At 40.5% G+C, this 19,881-nt stretch overlaps 1 protein-coding gene across 8 annotated transcripts in view; it reads right to left on the reverse strand.

Annotated features, from left to right (window-relative positions):
- Positions 1 to 3,253: 3,253 nt before the first annotated feature.
- The window catches only part of pitpnc1a (phosphatidylinositol transfer protein cytoplasmic 1a), a 244,277-nt gene continuing 227,649 nt past the window's right edge, over positions 3,254 to 19,881 (reverse strand). For all 8 annotated transcript variants that reach the window (XM_069929757.1, XM_069929756.1, XM_069929761.1 and 5 more), the window contains 3 exons: positions 17,614 to 17,769; positions 15,771 to 15,834; positions 3,254 to 7,630 (listed from right to left, as the gene is read on the reverse strand). In XM_069929757.1, coding sequence (XP_069785858.1) covers positions 7,314 to 7,630; positions 15,771 to 15,834; positions 17,614 to 17,769 — 537 coding nt within the window. In that variant the 3' untranslated portion in view covers positions 3,254 to 7,313. The remainder of the gene's footprint in view (positions 7,631 to 15,770; positions 15,835 to 17,613; positions 17,770 to 19,881) is intronic.

Below are 19,881 nucleotides of genomic sequence, written 5' to 3' on the forward strand. Positions count from 1 at the left end.
GTGGGCTTGGCTCTACCATTCAACAGTTCTTTTCCCAATGTGCAGGTATGTGGGATCAGTGTCACTCTGACCTATCCAAATCCCACTTGCACGTTCTGGTCACATGGAGTCAAACTGCCGTTCTACCCACTGGCTCCATGCTAACCTGTGGGCAGCATCCAGGTGGATGGCATTATCCTTCTCATCCTTGGTGATTGACTAGTGGTCATCTGGACACTTCCTAAATGCTTCTAGTGACTCTGATTCTACCACTCCCTCCAATAATATGTTCTTTATATTCCACTCTCCAGGTGAAAGTGGTCCCATTCAGCTCTCCTCTAAATCTCTTCCCCTTACCCTATAACAGGTTTCCCTCAGATTTCCTCTAAATCCCCTTACCCTATGTCCTCAAATTTTATTCACCTCTGAGAAGTCTCCTGCAGTCGTCCATATCTACAGGCTTTGTAATGTAACATAGTCTAACCTTCTCCTGCATTACTATATCCTTCCTAGAGTTCTGGCATCCACTTGGTGCCCTCTTAGTGCTGATTTGCACACCTTCCTGTCGCAACATTATCCATGAGCCTGGGTTGGGTTTGGATATCAGTTTTCCTCCACTACCTCTGAACCATTGTTCTGAACATAAGAACAATGTTATCATTTTCAACCATGTTACAAACCTTATTCCATCACCATTGTCTCCGTCTCCTGACCCAACTCATGTCCAATTCATTACAGAGTTATTTACAATCTCAGCATCCTAGTCTGATGCTGTTCATTACAAAGACTGACCATATTGATCTTCACATTGTGAGAGATGGGAAAACTGATCTAAAATTATGAACATGAAGGAAACTAAAATTCATACATCAGTTAATGGCTGTAACCAGTACAAACAGGATGAACTTGGGGATTAGGATGCAGGAAAGCAGAGTCAGCACGATTAACATAAGAATCTTCTAGTCTTTGCTGCGCTGGATGGGTCACGTCTCCAGAATGGAGGACCATCGCCTTCCCAAGATCGTGTTATATGGCGAGCTCTCCACTGGCCACCGTGACAGAGGTGCACCAAAGAAAAGGTACAAGGACTGCCTAAAGAAATCTCTTGGTGCCTGCCACATTGACCACCGCCAGTGGGCTGATAACGCCTCAAACCGTGCATCTTGGCGCCTCACAGTTTGGCGGGCAGCAACCTCCTTTGAAGAAGACCACAGAGCCCACCTCACTGACAAAAGGCAAAGGAGGAAAAACCCAACACCCAACCCCAACCAACCAATTTTCCCCTGCAACCGCTGCAATCGTGTCTGCCTGTCCCGCATCGGACTTGTCAGCCACAAACGAGCCTGAAGCTGACGTGGACTTTTTACCCCCTCCATAAATCTTCGTCCGCGAAGCCAAGCCAAAGAATAAGACTAAGATAAGGAGTGGTAAGGAACAATAGAATGTAGGAAGTTGAGGTAGTCTGGATCAGATAAGGGTCTCCTAGCCCTGGACAGAAGTACCAAGTCCTACATATCTAATTAGCTAACCATACACAGATTTATACATATTAAATTAGCCAACCCTAGACAGGATGAGCCAACTCTGCATATCAAGAGACTGTAGCCCCGAGAATCAGGAAGGTGTGAATAAGGACAATAACATGAAGGGACACCGACAGGATACCCCCTGGTCCTCCAAGTATACTGAAATTGCATGTAGGCAGGCAGGATTGCCTAATGCCAAACCTCTCCAGCAGGAGGCAGAAGAATGTAAGGGGGAGGGTATTCCTATACTGAAATCAACTGTATAAAAGTTGGGTGAGCCCCAGTATATGGGTGTATTCCCAGGGTAAGGGGAAGCACCCAACTTTGCATTGTTGCTGTAATAAATGTTCTTTGTTCTCAATTTTTGTCTCGAGCAATTTCTTTAAAGGCACTTCTATTTCTAACAACATCATCACACATCTGTGACCATCTGACACATAATCATTCATAAATGCTTTGATCATTTTCACTTGGCCAATTTATCCAAAACTCTTCTGTCTGTTAACCATTCAGCTCCAAGCTGAGTGTTCTTCACTTCTGTCCTCATTGTCTCTCAGTTCTCCAATGAGACAAAACATTTTTTAAAAATGTTCAGGATCAACCCTATTATAAAGTATGAACAGTTCTCTAGAAATCCTGCACAGATTTTTTTTCCTTTGATTAAATGGGGATGAGAACACCAATACCCCTGAGCAGAAAGCCCTGAAAAAGGTAGGACACAGGACATCATGAGTAAAACCCTCCCCACCATTGAGAGCACCTGCCATCGGAGAGCAGCAGCAATCGTCAGGGATCCGAACCACCCAGAACAGGCTCTGTTCTCGCTGCCACCATCAGGAAAGAGGTATCGATGCCTCAAGACTCACACCAAGTTCAGGAACTGCTGCTACCCCTCCACCATCAGACGCCTCAACAACAAACTCAATCAGGGATTTCTTTAAGGATTCTTCCTGTTGCACTTTATTGATTTTTTTTCCTTCCTCTGCAATGCGTTGTCAGGTTTTCATTTCTTAATTTGTTTACATGTGTACATTGTCAATTTTTTTTTGTATATCAATAAGTAGAAATTCTGCCTTGCCTGCAGGAAAAAAGATTCTCAGGGTTGTATGTGATGTTATGTAGGATCTCTGACAATAAATCTGAAATATAAAAAAACGTTGATTATTGTGTCTACTACCTTTCACTCCTTGATTTTTACATACATTCTTTTCCTTTCTTTAACCCAACTCTGAATAACATTTTTATTCACTTTTTTAACTTTGGTTCAGCATGAATCCCAACCCCCCCCCCCCACCTCTTGCGAGGTGGTGAGATGATCTACAGCCATTCTCAACAGGAGCCCAATGTCTCAAGTTGTTTACTTTTCACCCCTCGTAACATAAATAGTTAAAATGTTTTTTTATATATGTAATCAGTCAGAGAGAAATACAGAAAAAAGAAAATCTTGATTGCTTCTCAGGGAAAGAGGCCCATAAACTTTAAGCAGAACCCTGGGGGTGGGGGGCATGGGTTGAGAATGGATGATCTAGAACATTCTGATTATTGATCACCTCCTCAGCTGGGATAAGAAAAAACAGACCCAACAATCCGGGACCTGTAAATTATAGCAATTTCTTGTTGTGAATTGTAATTTTGGCCTTGATGGGTTGTTTGCTGCCCATGGGTATATTGGGTAATGGTTGAGAATTATATGTTTTTTTTTTCTGAAAAAGGTGATTACACGAATAACTCTACAGAAACAATTAACCTTAATTTGGAGAGAAAAACCTTTTTATTTATTTTAAGGGAACTCTGCTCAATTGCAACATGAGTTTTTTTTACCACATTTGGTTTATTCTAACATGCTAGGTAACAAACTATTACAGTGGATCCTTCAACCCATCTAGAAAGGTAAAGCAGTCACCAACGGTAACTTCATCCACAAAATTAACAAATCATTGGAATATTTACATCATACTGCCTATACAGAGTACTGATCTAGCAAAACTGTTCAATCTTGATTGTAAGATGACTTCAATTTTATGAACTCAAGCCTCACTGTGGAAGGTCCAAAGGTAAGAATCCATTCACGTCCTTTTTCTGTTGTCTCCTAAGGTGCTCAGTTTGGTGGAGAACAGTCAGTCGACATTGTAAGACCTCCACTGATGGTCCGTCACCTCAACTTTGTTTCTCTTCCCTCCTGATGGCCTTGATTCTCCTCACCAAGTAATTGTGCAGCAATTTAACCCAAATGGCCACTGTTCATGATTGAAGCCTAAGTATTTGATGATGTTGACAGGATATTCAACCCTTTAACTTGTTGGATCTACATGCCTATGCAATCAAATAGATTCCTCCACCACCACCTCACCCTCTCCCCAAAAAGAGAGGGAGATTAGAATGATATTATCTCTCCTCATCTCAGATTACTGAGTGTAACATGCCAAGCGATGATCCAGCTGAGGCCAGGACAGCTTCCCAGAGGAGATGAACAAGTGTGAGTCAGCACCAGGCCAGGTTTTGTTTTCCTATCTTTTATGCTGAACAGCATTTGGAAATAACATTCTTCAGGAGTTCCAAACATCAGGTGAAAAACAATGCTTTACAGAAAGAAGTTCCCCATCATAACTAAACTGATAAACCAGAACATAGCCACTAAACCAGAATACTATACACAGCTTCTACATTTTCCACATTGTGTATTGGTTTGAGCCAATTAAAAAAACCCAAAATATATTAGCTTGAGGAATTTAAGCAAACTGAACATACTATCATGAAAATGTTTTGAACAACATTGTAAGTAAAATATTTTATTTCAGTAATTACTACCATCTGATTTAAAATATTTATAACTGCATTTCAGGTGGATGAAAGGTCGATGGATGATGCTTGACCTGCTGAGTTTACCCAAAGTTCTTCTTCCCTCCTTGATGACTCCTTCAGCTGAGGTAAACCAATTTTTTCTGACAATGTGAACCTGCTTACAACCCCTTCAGGGGTGTTGCAAAAAAGGCTTTGGGTAGGGTTTGGAAATTAAAATAAGGGGGACAGACTATTCCATCATGTCGAACTCTGCTGCCATGAAGGTTCAAAGGAGGAGCTTGCGTTTATCTAAATGCTTTATCACATCCTCACTGTGACTAGAACTAGATTAAATCTTGATTTTCAGTAGTTTGTTCAGAGTTGATCCAGCATTTCAGTGCTGAAACAATCATGGGTCTGCAGCAATTGGTCTTGCACCTTCTAGAGGAAGGCGGGGGGGAGTCACTCCAGACCCTCGATTCATCAAAGTCAGAGGAAACTGTGCAAGATGGGCCAGGGTTGGACTCTGTGATCAAATAGATCATGGTGAGGGCTCTTGTGAACAAAAGCCACTTGAACATGTTATACATACACATCCAAGTGAGGAATTCGACCTTCTGTAAAAAAGGCAGGGCAATGAGAAAAAGAAGTGTAAGAAATTATACAAAAGGAAGAAAATGTGTTGCTTGTGAATCCTTGAGCAGTGGCTTTGCACTGTGAGTGTTCAAGGTAGCAGCAAAACATCAAGGCCCCTACTCTGAAATAGCAGCACAAAAAATGAACTGGCTTTAAACAGACACCTGGAGTGTGGGACATGAAGGTTTCAATCCATTTTGTTTACCTGCTTTATATTTTATCACAGTATAAATAATCATGAATTGAGAAATTTTGCCAAATTGGTGTTGATGCTAAAGAAGAGTATATTCACATCTTTAAAACTACAAGAATGTATATGGAATTAATAGCAGAGTAAAATTTTTTGTTTCTGAAGACAAAGGATTTAATGAGAGCAAAGAACAAGTTCATGTGGTTGTCTGCATCAAGCAAACAGATTTGAACTTCTGTTAATTTAAAAAAACCCAGTAACATATAGTGCACGATTAAAGTCAGCTCATCTCCAGTTACCAAGAGAAATTCGGAATTAATTTATCTACCTTCCTGCATGCGCATTCTCTACCTAGTCTTCACACAGTATGTCCTCTATACTCCGTTGAGTTCGTGTTAGCACTGTTGAACAGAGTGGTAATTCAAAATCCAATGATCAAAGAAAAACTAATGAATCCTAAGGCCCAGAGAAATAAATTGGCCAATTGTTGACTTTTGTTTAAATGATTGAAAATTGGTGAGGATGTTAAAAAGTTAGCATATATTTAATTAGATGTTCTTTTAATCAAAACATTCTTTTGCATGACTTTTGTTTGGCACTTATTTGTTAACTCAGTAGTCTTGGTTCATCACTTGTTTTCCAAAATGGCAGGTCTGCCTGATATTTAGATGTACAACCATTATAATTAGTCAAACCAAGTTTTAATTCTTCTTTGCAAATAAATCAACCGCTGTGGGGGTAATGCTCTGTCTCAGCATACATGCATGCATGATACTTGTGGCTAAACGTGCTTTGATATGTTTTTTAAAAATAGGATGCCTATAATTTTATACAATGCTCTAGCTGCAGTCATAAATTGCTTATCTAAGCATGGCAGAATGCGCAACGTGGTTAGTGTAGCGGTTAGCGCAACACTATTACAGCAAAGTGACTGGAGTTTGAATCTGGCACTGACTGTAAGAAGTACGAACATTCTCCCCATGTTTGCACGGGTTTCCTCTGGATGCTCTAGTTTCTTCTCACCCTTCATTTGGGTGGCATGGGCTTGTGGGCCAGAAGGACCTGTTACTGTACTGTATGTCTATGTTTAAAATTTTTAAAAATTAATATAAAAGATTCTTGAACAACACATTTGAGACTGGCACTGTTTTTAACCAAGAAATCACAGCCTTTCTACAGGTTGGCTGAGTATTCACATCCCAGACACAATATTACCAAGGCTAATTGCAGAATTCTGACTAGCTTAGCAGAAATTCTGGATAGATACCACTGTAGCTCAAGAAATAATGAGTGAAAAATATACTTGCCAAGAAATTTGTAACTCTACCTTCGGGAACCAGGAGAAAAGTTTCTGGTCAAATGATGCATTTAGAATAACTAGCTGAAGAACTCGAGGTGCAATTTTAAAAAATCTGTTACTTTTACAACAGGAATGCTTTTCTAGAAAGAGCAATAGTGGGGAACTGGAAAGGGGAAATTGTGCGGGACTATGGAGAAAGGGTCGGGAATTGGGCATAATTACATAGGTCTTTCAAAGAGCCAGAACAGATTGGACAGATCCAATGGCCTGGTTTCAACCCACAGTCTATCACCAGTGATGTGCCTGATGACTCAGAACACAGTGAATCTTGACATGGAACTGATTGCAAGCCAAAGCCAATAATCTCTGATCGATTTGGAAATCAATACATCTGAAGTCCCAATGAGGGTGAATAAATTATATCGGTCTCAAGTCATCAAAACACATTTACAGCCACACATGAATTCGGGGAAACATGTGTGAATGTGTAGGGATAAATATTCCTAGTGGGCATCAGCAATCTCATCCATCAGAAGCAGATAGAGCAATATCACAGTATTCATGGCTATCACTGCAAGGAAAATATTGGGAAAGGCATCTGTGAATTTTTCAATATGATTGGCAGCTGTCAAGTTTACTTTTCTTCAGCACTTGGAGAACCTATGCTGTATTCACTCCCGATAATGATATTCCCTGTTGGGGAGAAGCTTTTAATTAGGCCAAAAAAAACTGTCGCCATGGAGAAAATGTTTTCTTTGTAATTCACACTTAGGGGACCCAAAGAAATAGGCAATAAGCATGCGAGTTAGAGATTATTTTTGGGAAGAAAGCTAGTGATGGATAGAGGAGAATATCATCTAATACTGAAATCTGAAAGTGAAGCCCCTGGCCACAGGCAGCGTTAGTTCGGCTTGGTTTCCGAAGACTTGCCAGGGGCACTGATGTCGGATACAGTAGAAGGGCTGCATTTCTGCTGAGGATCTGGAAGGGTAAGTGTTTCTGGAGCAGACTTTTTTCGAGGACGATCCTTGGGGATTGCCAGGAATTCAGGAGCTTCTGAAGCAAGAGGTGTGGTTGGAGCACTTGAGGGTCCACTGCGGGTTAACAAAGGCATCACGATGTTGCTGATAGTAATCGCAGGTGGAATCACTCCAATTTTTTTGTTGGTGGCTTCCTGAGTTGCTCGTTCAAATTCTCGAACTTCATTCATCGTCATGTCTTTCAAATGGAAACCAAAGGAGAAAGAACATAAGTACAAACTTTGACAGAACTAATTTCTGCACCCAACTTGCTGTAACTACAAGTATATGTTGTACCCGTAAACCTCTTTCTATTTATTGTTTTAAATTAATGGTCTATGAAGCAAAACAAATGAGTTTTTTCAAATTCGACATATAAAAATTAAGAAAACTCTTTGAACGCTTTTTTTTGGTTTATAGCAATATGTTAGCAGTTAACTTTAAATCCAAACATGCTTTTCCTGACGAGAAATACAAATATTCTGCATGGATGATCGACCAACTACAGCAATTGTGGAGACACAACAGAATACATTACGATGGAGAACTTTCAAGGAGAAAGCTTGGATCTGTAAAAAATATCAACAGTAAAGAACAATTTTGAACATCTTAGAATTATAATTACAAATGAGTAGAGAAACCAAATGTTAGTGTCTGTGCCTGTTCTCTTTTCCATGTTAAATTACCCAATTGTTTCAAAAAATAACACTGACATCAACCAAAAATAAATTCTGTCGTAACGAGTTGGCAGATTAATATGTCCTATCATTAAAAATCTGGTTCAAGCTTTGTTCCAAAAGTCTCTACAACCCTATGAGCAGCTTTGTGCAAATATTGACTGAACTTATGTAAAATTAAACATGAAATGAGGAATGAAATTCCTACTTTCAATCCATAGCATAAATCTGTACCTCTTCATGGCTCTTGTTAACCCAGTCTTTGTGAATGGATATGAAATTTTGCATTGCCACAATACATATTAACACCACAGTTCACTTACCCTTAGTTATCTGCCCATTTTATGAAGGTGTGAACACTTTTTTCCTATGATGAGCAAATAGATTTTCAAAACTATTATTTATTATACTTTATATTTGTAATCTATTTGAACAGGAACTTATTTTCATTCTTCAGGTCATATTTCTTGTATCACGCTTTTAATTCATAAATAACATTGTGACTTGGACCACCTCTGTCAGTGGAGGACTGGCTGGAGTTTTATCTGCTGTTTAAACCAAGGGCATCAATACAAGAACAGTGGAAGCCCATGAAATGAAGTGGCATCGTTTAACTGCTTGCTGGTTCTGTTACTACTGAGTGGTTGAAATAGATAACTCTCCCTCCTTTGTGAAACACTAGGAAGATTTGCATTTTAAAAGCCTCACCTGAGACTATGTCCATAAGACATATGAGCAGAAATAGACCATTCAGTCCATCAAGTCTTCCCCAACATTTAATCATGAGCTGATCCATTTTCTCATTCAGCTCCACTGCTTGGCCTTCTCCCCAAAAACTATGATGTCCTGGCTAATCAAGAACCTATCAATCTCTCCCTTAAGTACATCCAATGGCCTCCACAACCACCTCTGGGAAAAAGTTCTACAGATTTACCATCCTCTAGTTAAAGAAATTCCTCTGCATCTCTTTTCTAAATGGATGCCCTTCCATCCTGAAGTTGTGCCCTCTTGTCCAACACACACCATGGAAAAGAACCTTTGAACATCTACTCTGCTCATGCCTTTCAACATTTGAAATGTTTCAGTGAGATCCCCCTCATTCTCTGAAATTCCAATGACTACAGGCTAAGATCTGTCAAATGGTAACAACATCTCCTTATTGATATTTAACAGTCACACCTCAAGGATGGGTGCTTAGCCCACTGTTCTACTCTCTCTACGCCCATGACTGCGTGGCCAGGCACAAATCAAATGTCATTTATTGCTGTCGGCAGAATCACAGACGAAAATGAGTAAATATACAGGAGTGAGATAGATCAGATCATTGAGTGGTGTCACAATAATAACCTTGTACTCTACATTAGCAAAACTAAGGAATTAATTTTGGACTTCAGGAAAGGGAAACTAGGAGAACACAAAACAGACCTCATCGAGGGGTCAGCAGTGGAAGGGTAAAAACTTCAAAGTCCTGGATGCCAATATCTGTGAAGATCTATCCTATCTGTACAATCATGAAGAAGCCTCACCAATGGCTAAACCATGAGGAGTATGAGGAGATTTGGTATGTTATCAAAGACTCTTGCAAATTTCGACAAGTGCACAGTGGAGAGCATTCTGACTGGTTGCATCACTCTCTGGGATGGAGGTGCCAATGCATAGAACAAGAAAATGCTACAGAGGGTTGTAAACTTGGCCAGCACCTAGATGAGCATTAGTTTTCACTCCAGTAAGACATCTTTAAGAGTCAGGTCTCAAGAAAGCAGCCTCTATCATCCAGGACCCTCACCACCTTGGCTATGCCCTTTTCTCACTACTACCATCAGGAAGGAGGTATAGGAGCCTGAAGATGAACACCGAGCAGCACAAAATCAGATTCTTCCCCTTTGCCATTATATTTTGAATGGACCATGAACCACAGACACTACCTCACTTTTCTCTTTTTTGCACGTATTTATTTTTAAATACTGTATTTACACAGCCGTACTTTATTGCCACTTTGTACCTGTAATGCATAATACTGCTTCTGCAAAACAACAAATTTCCTGATTGTTCATGACAATAAACCTGATTCTGATGTTCCTTAAATTATAACCTTTTCATTCATATGGACTTATGGACTCCAGGCATGGAGTTCCACTCCCATCCTCTTCACAAACAACTGTGAGTTATTTTCTTTCTATTACTTATCCAGTTCCCTTTGAACACACTAGAACTGAACCTACACCCACTACTCCCCCTTGATGTGCATTCCTGACCTTAACACTTCTTTCTTTTCTCACTTATGATTCTTTTGCCAATTATTCTCTGTCCCTAATTCTCACTTTTTCTGCAATAAGGAACAGGTTATATCTATCTGCCCTGCCCATGCATTTTATGACATTAAACTCCACAGGATCCACTTGCCACCTCTTCTCTTCTCAGGAGAACAATCCCATCTCTTCCACTTTATCTACAGAAATAAAATTCTTTCACCCTTGGAAATCTCATTCGCACCCTCTCTAACTCCCTTACATAGTGCAGCGCTGAGAAATGGACATAACCGTTCATCATGACTTCCCTGCATGTGTATTCTGTGCTTTCTTATAAAGCCTGAAATCCCCAAGCTTTTTAAATGCAATATTTCTTCGCACTTTCAACACACTGGGTACATTTATTGCCAGTAAAACACATAGAAATGCTGGGGCAACCCAGCCAGTTTTGCAGTGACCATGGGAGCTAAAGGTATATTTATTTCCTATAGACACTGCAAGACTGGTTGAGTTCCTCCAGCATTTTGGTAGGTTGTTATAGGTTGTACCTCTTTAATCCAGCAACGTTGGGACATGGCCATTGCCAGACCACAGAAAATGCGGGAAAACAGAAATTGAACTCTAAGGGAACCCCCTCCACCCCATGTAAACATATCAAAGGTAGAACAAAGCTTAAAATAGAAATAATACTGTGGGGTGGCACGATTAGTGGTAGCGCAATGCCTTTACAGCGCCAGCATTTGGGACTGGGGTTCAAGTTCCACGCTGTCTGTAACAAGTTTGTACTAACAGTGGCAGATTCAAACGTGCCGGACCATGAGAGCTGCCAGACCACAAAGCGCCAGATAAGAAAGGTACAACCTGTAGTATAATCACATCATCTGCAGACTTTTGTGTTTCATTCACATTTATCCCCAGAATTCTCTGCTCTTGACACAAGAATTGTTGGTCCCTCAGCTGAGAGAGCCTGTTCTATTCTAAAGGGCTGTTGGATGGTGCTTCATTTCTCAGCATTAAGTTTCATCTGCTATCTATCTTCCCATTCCACTAACCTGTCTAAGCTCATACTCTATTCACTTTAGTTCATGTCTCCAAGTTGTGTCATTAACAATTTGGAAATCCTACCCTCTGGTGCTCATGTGGAATATATTAATCATGCATAACAAATTCCCTTAATTTACCTGCTTTTTCCATTCTTATTTTTTAATTGTTGAATTAAAACAATTATAATTGAATTTGTCTCTTGGAATTCTAAGAACTTATTTAGCTTAATCATTCAGTATCTATTAAGGACCCTGGAACTTTGTGCGGTTTTTCATCACGAAGGAACAGATCAGGATCAGAATAATCTTTCTCTTTTCAACATTTATTTGATTCTCTGAGTTTCCATCAAATTGAAGATCTGTAAACTTGGACAGCGGATCATAACTGATACTCATCTGGGTGGAGGAAAAGAAGCTGCAATGAAAACCATTGAATTAGCATCCAAGACCACATCTGGTAAACGCTGAACTATAACAATCCCTGAGAATATGATCCTGCAGCAGTAATACTGGCCTTCTTGTCACGTTGCCATACATTGCCTGCCAATGCTTCACCTAAATCAGCTGGTTGCAAACTGATGAAGTCAGACTGGCGGCCCAAATTACATTCTCCAGGTGTTTGATTTTCAATGGAGACAAGGGAAGTAAAATTGGGCCACCTGTAAGACAGATCTATCCCATCTTGTGGAGCTATCATTAAATCAATCGCTCAAACTCATCAGGTGAAATTGCTCTTCAGATTCAGATTTATTGTCAGATTACATTCATGACATCACATACAGCCCCCCAACTTCTTTTTACCTGTAGGCAAGGCAAAATTAGCAACTCTGTTTGTTATCTACATCAGCCATTCTCAATGGGAGCCCTTGTGGTGATATGTAATGACACCACTAGGTCACCAGGGGTCATCCCGGTGACCTTGTCTATCAAGCAGTCCAGAGCTACAGTCTAGCCTTCCAGGTTCGTCTTGCAGAGAGACGAGACCTCTTAGTGTACATATTAGTTTATTAAAGCTGTCTTATACACGCACTGCTGTTGTGGTTATTATCAGTACAGCCCTAACCACCACTTCCTCTCCATCCCCACCCAGAGGCCACGGCACATTTAAGTAAAAGCCTTGTTTTCTTTTCACCTCATGTAACATAAATCTTTTTAATGTTTTTTTTATGTAGTCAGTGGGAGAGAAGTACTAAAAACTTGACTGCTTCACAGGGAAGGGGGCCCACAAACTTTCCCAAGGGGTCTATAACCAAATAACAAGGTTGAGAATGGCTGCTGTAGAAAATATCACCCTTCGACTTGGAGAGAGTGTTAGGTCTTAGGGAACGGGGCTCATAAACTTTGAGCAAAGTTTTGGGGGGGGGGGGCGGTAATAGCCAACAAAAGACTGAGAATGGCTGCTCTACATAACAGGTTTGGTGAAGAAGTCGTTGCTCCTCTAGCAGTGCAGTGTGGTATGGAACTGTGCCATTACATGGGGTAATCTGTGAACAAAGAAGCAGAGTTAATTTTTCAGGCTGGAGACCCTTAGTTCCCAGGAAGGTGCTCAGACCTGCAACTCTGTTTCTCTTCTCACAGATAACTTCATGATCAGCTGAGTGTTTCCAGGACATTCTGTCTCTCTGGGAGATTTCCAGCATCTGCAGTTCTTTGATTCTTCCCGTGGGTAATAAGCTCCAAGATTGATCCTGATGCCCACTGATGGCTCATCCTAAATATGGAAATCAAGGAGGAGGACAAAGGTCTTGGCTGTGATAGCCTCCTCACTCCTCAGGTGAACTGTCTGCTGCATTCCATTGAAGGGCCTCCTAAATAAAGCTCTTTGAGGCTGGTATAACTCGTGAAAGAACACTGTTGCGTAAGATTGCATTCAGCTGATGGGAGTCGATGTCAAGCTATGCTCAAAGTAGCAAAAGCAAGTTTCAGGATATGGATACGTGGGTTAATACTGATCATTAGAACACTCAGCAAGAAAAACTGACCCTCCCAAAGCCCCTCTGTGTGAGAGTTCTGATTATTTATGCCTAATTTAATACTCTCATCATACTTTACAGTTCATGTTTAATGGGAACACATTTTGATATCCTTTATTCCCAAAGAACAGGAGGTTTGTTTCAAAATGTACTTCAGGAAAAATGTAACATACGCTTGTGTTTCCATCACTCTGTATTTCATCCGGTGTAGGAGAATTTGCAGGTTGATCAAACCAAACTTTTATATTCGTTTGCTCGTGCATATTTCTCTCATAATTCCGCACGTCATCCATTGTCATATCTGCAAAAAGTTCAAGATGTTTCTTTGCATTTTCTATTGAGGACATTAAACTCAAGGTATGTAGTGGTTTCTGGGAAGAAAGCAAGAAAAAAAGACGCCATTCTAGGTGGAGATATGGAAGGTTCTGGAAGCAGCAGGGCACTAGCTTTATGTACATCCAGTCATAAAGATAGTTTTGTCAGTTGGGAAAAAAAAGATGTAGGGTAGGGAAGGAACAAAAGGATTGCTGTTGGGAGAATAAAGGAAAAGAGTGGAGTTTCTGTGACGTGCAGTCAGTAGGAAATGTGAAGGTTGAAGCCAAAAGGATCTTCAAGAAAGTTGCTTCCAGAAGATCGTCAGAAGACCTGCTACAAGACCTCGAAGTAAAGCAACAGTTTAGACTTTATGCTTAATACTGGCAGCAAAACTTAAGAAGGACCCATTTGCATTCATGTTCTCAATTGTTAAAAACTTAACCCTTAGTAAAATTGTCAATACAATAAATAACACCTACCTTTTGGAAATGCTCCATGGAGTTTATTAACAGGTGACCCCTTAATATAAATACACTCAACATAAATACACTTCTTCTCCACTCAATATAAATACATATCCAAGAAAGTTATAAAGGTAGTCTATATACATGGGAGATTTAACAGATTCCACTGTCATTTTACTGCATTTCCTGCCTGAGACACCTTATGCGGTGAAGAAAGGATCTGCATCGGTTAGGGAAATTTAAAGATGCCAAATGAGTAAACAGAGCGAGTATAGAGGTAAGAAGAACGGCCCTTCAGAATTCTCTCCAAAAGAACTCACGGGACAATGCCATACACTGACATTTCAAGGAATTGGCTTGCAAAAGATTGTACCAAGAACAATCATCGTGAGCCAGGAGCATGGTATTATTTGTCTTACATGTCAGAGAGTTTTCTACAAGGCTCTGCTTCACCTCATGATTGTGCAAGTGGAAAAATAGAGAGTTAGGCTTTGGAAAAAGTAGGAAGGTGCAAGGACAACAAAAAGGAAGGACTGTGACAGGACAGCGGCCAGCAGGGATTGGGTGGTGATTTCGGCTAAAGACAGTGGTGACAGCTCTTGGATAATGAAAAAAGTATTAGGGGAGGCCAATAAGAAGGAAATGCAGAAAAACTCCACGGTATTCTGCACCTATGAGGATTGATAGAGGCTGGATAAGTTGCTTGAGATTGGGTGCTGCGTGGTTGGTGAACTGACTGCTAGGGGGCACCAATTTTAAACTTTTGTATTTTTTACCTATTTATTTCCTGCAATTTTTTTGCCGGTTGCTTGAATTCTGAATGATGGGGATTTTACTGTAAATGAAATAAGAAACTGCTGGAAAAAGGTAAACAATGTTTGCTTCAAGATAGGAACACCCATTCCTTTAGTATTTAGTGCCTCATGCTGGAAACCTATTTGTGGAGATAGTGCAAAAGATAGATTTGGGCTCAGATAGACCTGATTCCATTATCAATTTCCCTTCTTGATTCAGTATCTAGGGTCATACATAGACTGTTTGAGTAAGTGTTGAAGAACTTTTGTCTCCTGCATAACCCTACCCACTGTTAGCTTCAAGGGGAAAAATTCAGAAGGTAAAATTAGATAGGTTCTGATTTTGAAACTCTCACAGGAGGTTCATACAGACAGAATTTATCATCTTGGCATGAACATTAGATGAGGTGTGAATGTAGGTGAGTCAGTTCTATGCTGGGAAGGAAAAGGACAAGAGACTGAGTGATTTCAAATGAACCTGGAACAATTTTCAACAGCTCTTGAGTGAGGCAAGTGCACAGACAGAGCCTGAGTTCTGAGTTATAACTGAGGGGAGATGGGAGTTGACCATGAGGAGACAAACCCGAGGTTGAATCTTCTGCTCCTACCTCTTTGAGCCCAGCTCAGAAATGACCCACGTAGAAATAAGTAATACTCTCTTTAAAAAACAGAAAATGTTGCTGAATAATTTGACATGTTCCAGGAGGGCTTAAAATGTATAATTTTACAAGGTCAGAAAAATCTTCCAGAAATGTGGATTTGTTGTCGTTTTGCATCGTGTCTTCACAGCCTGCTGAAAAGCTGGGATAAACAGTTCCACCTACCGAACCACTCATCTACCCAGGCAAAGGCTTGCCGATGGCCAATCATCAGAATATCCCGAATAACCTGCCGACACAAAAACATCATCAAACAATCGGCACATGGGTCGGCACAACATCAGGGGCCGAAGGCCCTGTACTGTGCTGTAGTGTTTTATATTCTAAGGATTCCCAGGCCACCAATTTATATAGGACATTCCAACACAGTATAAGCCCTTCAGCCCATGATGTGGCAACCTATGCAAACCTTTTTCAGCATCAATCTAACCCTTGGAGTAAAACACAAAAATCTGCCGGCGCTGTGGTTGAAGTAAAACCTGCCGACATTTTGCTCATTCCTTGATGAAAGGCTCAAGGCTGAAACGTTGGTTAGGTATCTTTGCTTCATAAAGTACACTGTTTGACCTGCTGAGTTTCTCCAGCATTGTGTTTTCATTTGAACTATTCCCTCCTTCACATCCATAAATAACCCTCTATTTTTCTTACATCCATGTGCCTGTTCTTCTGAATGACCCTATTGTATCATCCTCCACCACCGTCCCTGGCAATGGATTCCAGGGACTCACCGCTCTCTGAGTAAAAAACCTACATATGACATTTTCCCTAAACTTTCCTCCACTCCCCTTAAACTGACATCATCTGGTATTGACTACTGTCACCCCAGGTAAAGTCCTTATGTAAACCCCTCATAATTTTATATACTTACTATAAAATATAAATCAACTCATTTTTAATTTATTTTAATATTTTGGAAGTTGTTCTTTTTCATTAATTTTCAAAATGAGGAGACGGAGGATTGGGACAGAATTCCCACAGGATGGGAATAACATCAGCTCCTCTGAATCTGTTCTGATCACAATCTATTTTCCGAGGTTAGAGCTAATTTAATTCATGCTGCAGGCACCTGTTGTAAGTGGTGCAGGGGTGGGGTGGGGGGGAGGTGGGTGGGAAATGAGCACCCAGATATTCTGACCAGGCCAGTTAAAGACATGGAATTGGCTAATAAATCATTTCAAATTGGCTCCTGGGCTGACACTGAGAGCTAACTTTCACTCTAAACAGAGGGCTGGTACACTCTACAGCAGCCATTCTCAATCTTCGTGGTGGCTGGGGCTCCTTCCTCAAAGTTATGGGCCCCCTTCCCAATGAACCTGTCAAGTTCAGTGGTTTCTTCCACACTTCTCTCCTACCAACAATATAAAAAATACAATTTTTAAAAATAATTTCAGACCCCCTTAAATGTGCTGTGGCCCCTGTTGAGAATGGCTGCTCTACAGCAGCTGTTCTCTGCGCATTGAGTTGAGAAATTGGTAGCTTCCAGCTACTCCTGTCAGGAAATAGATCCAGAAGAGTCAGAGGAACAACTTCTTCCTACAGGAGGTGAGACTGCTGAATGACTTCCAAAATAACTCTCTGTGACTCTACTATTTATTAATAATATTTATTTAAATATATACATATATATATGGGATGTGAATGCAGTTGAGACAGTTCTATGCTGGGAGGGAAAAGGACAAGAGACTGAATGATTTCAAATGAACCGATGAACAGGCCCCTTCGTAGCTGTGGCCGAAGAGAACCCTATTTATGGTCAGGGAGCACAAATGGGCAGAAATGTACAGCCAACACTTCAGACCAGGACCCTTCAATCAGTTCAGGCAAAAAGGATAGAAAGGGTAGAAGATGCTGGGATAGGAGCCGAGGTGATCAGGACAGAAGGTGTGAGCTGTGGAAAGACAATCTCCGTCACAAATTGGAACAGTTCTGAGAACAGATTATATCGGACAATTGCAATTTCTTGCAAAATTTTGTCTGCTGTTTCATATTTCAGTTGTTTTTCACTAACCTTGTGTACAAATTGTTCCACTCTTGTCTGAAGTCCCCAGACCTCGAATTTAACAGTCACCAGTTTATAGGAGCACATGATAGGCTTCTGAGTTTCCCTCCAACCTTCTTTTAGCATGCCTCGCTGTGTCTTCTCTGATTTAAAATACCTGAGGTCCTGAAACACAGTGAAATGTCACAGTGGGCAAGGAGATTTTAGTTCTGTTTTGCAGTGTAATTTGCACAACCTCAATGTTACTGGGCATTAAAATAGCATCTTCCATTAGAATAGCACATGGATTGCATGCTCAGGCGAGGACCTACTAAATGCGGTCTCATCCTCAAACTCTGTTCCAGTCGCACGTCACAAAGCACATGTTAGACAGCATAGTCTGGCATTACAATTCTTCATTCAATGGGCTGTGAATTTGGGGAATTCTCTCCTTGAAGGCTTGTGGATGCTCATTCATTTGATTTCATTAATTTTGAGGAACAACACCTCATCTTCCGTCTGGACACCCTCCAACCGGATGGTATTAATATCATCTTCTCTGGGTTTCATTAAATGCCCTCCGCCCCTCACTTCTTCCCCAGTTGCTATCCCTCAGCTCTGTCTCTCACCCTCTCCCCTATCTTGTTTCAGACGGACAAAATCAATTCTAACTTCTCCCCTCATCAACAAATTCACACCCTTTGTTGGTCTGAGCTTCTCCCCCAACCAGCCCTGTCTGCATTCTGAGATTTCCTGCTTTTTGTTCATTCTGCTTATTCCTTGAAGAAGGCCTCAGACCTGAAATGTCAGCAAGATATCTTTGGCTCCTTTGGCCGCTGAAAGACTGGCTGAGTTCCTCCAGCATTTTGGAGTGTTTTTACTTCATTTTGAGATGGATCAACTTTTGTATATCGAAGGAACATGAGGGTGAAGGAAAAGACCATCCAGAGGAGGCCTGAAGCACTTGATGGCTGATTCCTGCTGATATCTTTTGCATTGTTATACCTTCTAAATCATCTTATTTTGCTGTTTCATTGTCTTTAGGGATTGGTGAACATACACTTTTAAGATCCCACCAACCTCAAACTCCCAATTTACAAGCTTCTTCAGCATTCCTATGCTCTTCAGGAAATGAATGTCTACACTGAATGGTCAATCCCTCTCTTGTTGGGCTTTATAAGTACAAGTTAAAAATGCATTTAAATGATTCTGATCCTTCTGTAACCTTCACTGTGGAAGCACTGTCACCATTCTCAGAAATTTGCTGACACTTTGCTTTTCTGTCTTTGTTTTATGTGGAGACAATGGACAGGTGAGACTTGTCTATTCTGGAACATATAAGGGCCTGAGGGATCAGGTCAGGGTAGTTACAGAGAGGATATTTCCCCTTGTGGAAACATCTAGAAAACATACCAGGAGTTGTAGGTCATTTGGGTGGAACTGGGCAGCACGGGCTTGTGGGTCAAAAGGCCCCATTACTGTGGTGTATCTCTAAATTATTTTTAAAAAAAAATAAGCAGTCACCCATTTTCTTTGTGCAGCTAATGAAATACTTTGGCAATTCACAACATTGGCCCTTAATGACTCTCAAATTGAGGTTTTCATTCATTTCTGGCACAATTTATTTTCATTCTTGAAGCCTTCTCATTAGTTTTGATCCACAGTCCCACATATCAACATATCAAAGCATTGCAGGTTGCTTTATCATTTTGTAGTTGGTTCTGCATCTGGGCATAATCTTCAATTATAATTTATTTTTGTATTGATGATTGCTTGATAAATCATTATTTAATTCAGAGCTTCATTCTGGGTCTAATAATGGATGAGATAACATTGACTGGGAACTGCGCTATATAGTTTATTAGGTCTTTGGAATGAGGTGAGCACTCATCACCAAGATGTGGATGAATGATTATTTGCTTCTTGAAATTCATAACCTGGTGCTTCAATATGTTCTTAAGAAATGCAGACTAATTTATGGATTTATGGATGTGATCGTTTTTCACATCTCTGACAGATTAACCTTATTTTAAATAGGTAACATTAGAAATTTAATTGAAATCCTATTTGGCCTCATTAGTTTTTCTAACACACTATTATATAATCATCTGGTCTTATCATATTCTTCCTCAGAAACAACATACATCATTGCATTCCAAGGAAGAGAAACAAATAGGTTTCACATTTCTGATAGTGTGGCTTCCCTTGAGTGTATAGGGTTGTACATGAAATGGCTGCAATCTGTATTGTTGGCTCTCCTTAATGGGGTACCTTTAAGTCTCTGTAACACGTGATGAC

This window comes from Narcine bancroftii, chromosome 3 (genome assembly GCF_036971445.1).
Source record: "Narcine bancroftii isolate sNarBan1 chromosome 3, sNarBan1.hap1, whole genome shotgun sequence".
NCBI classification, from domain to species: Eukaryota; Metazoa; Chordata; class Chondrichthyes; order Torpediniformes; family Narcinidae; genus Narcine; species Narcine bancroftii.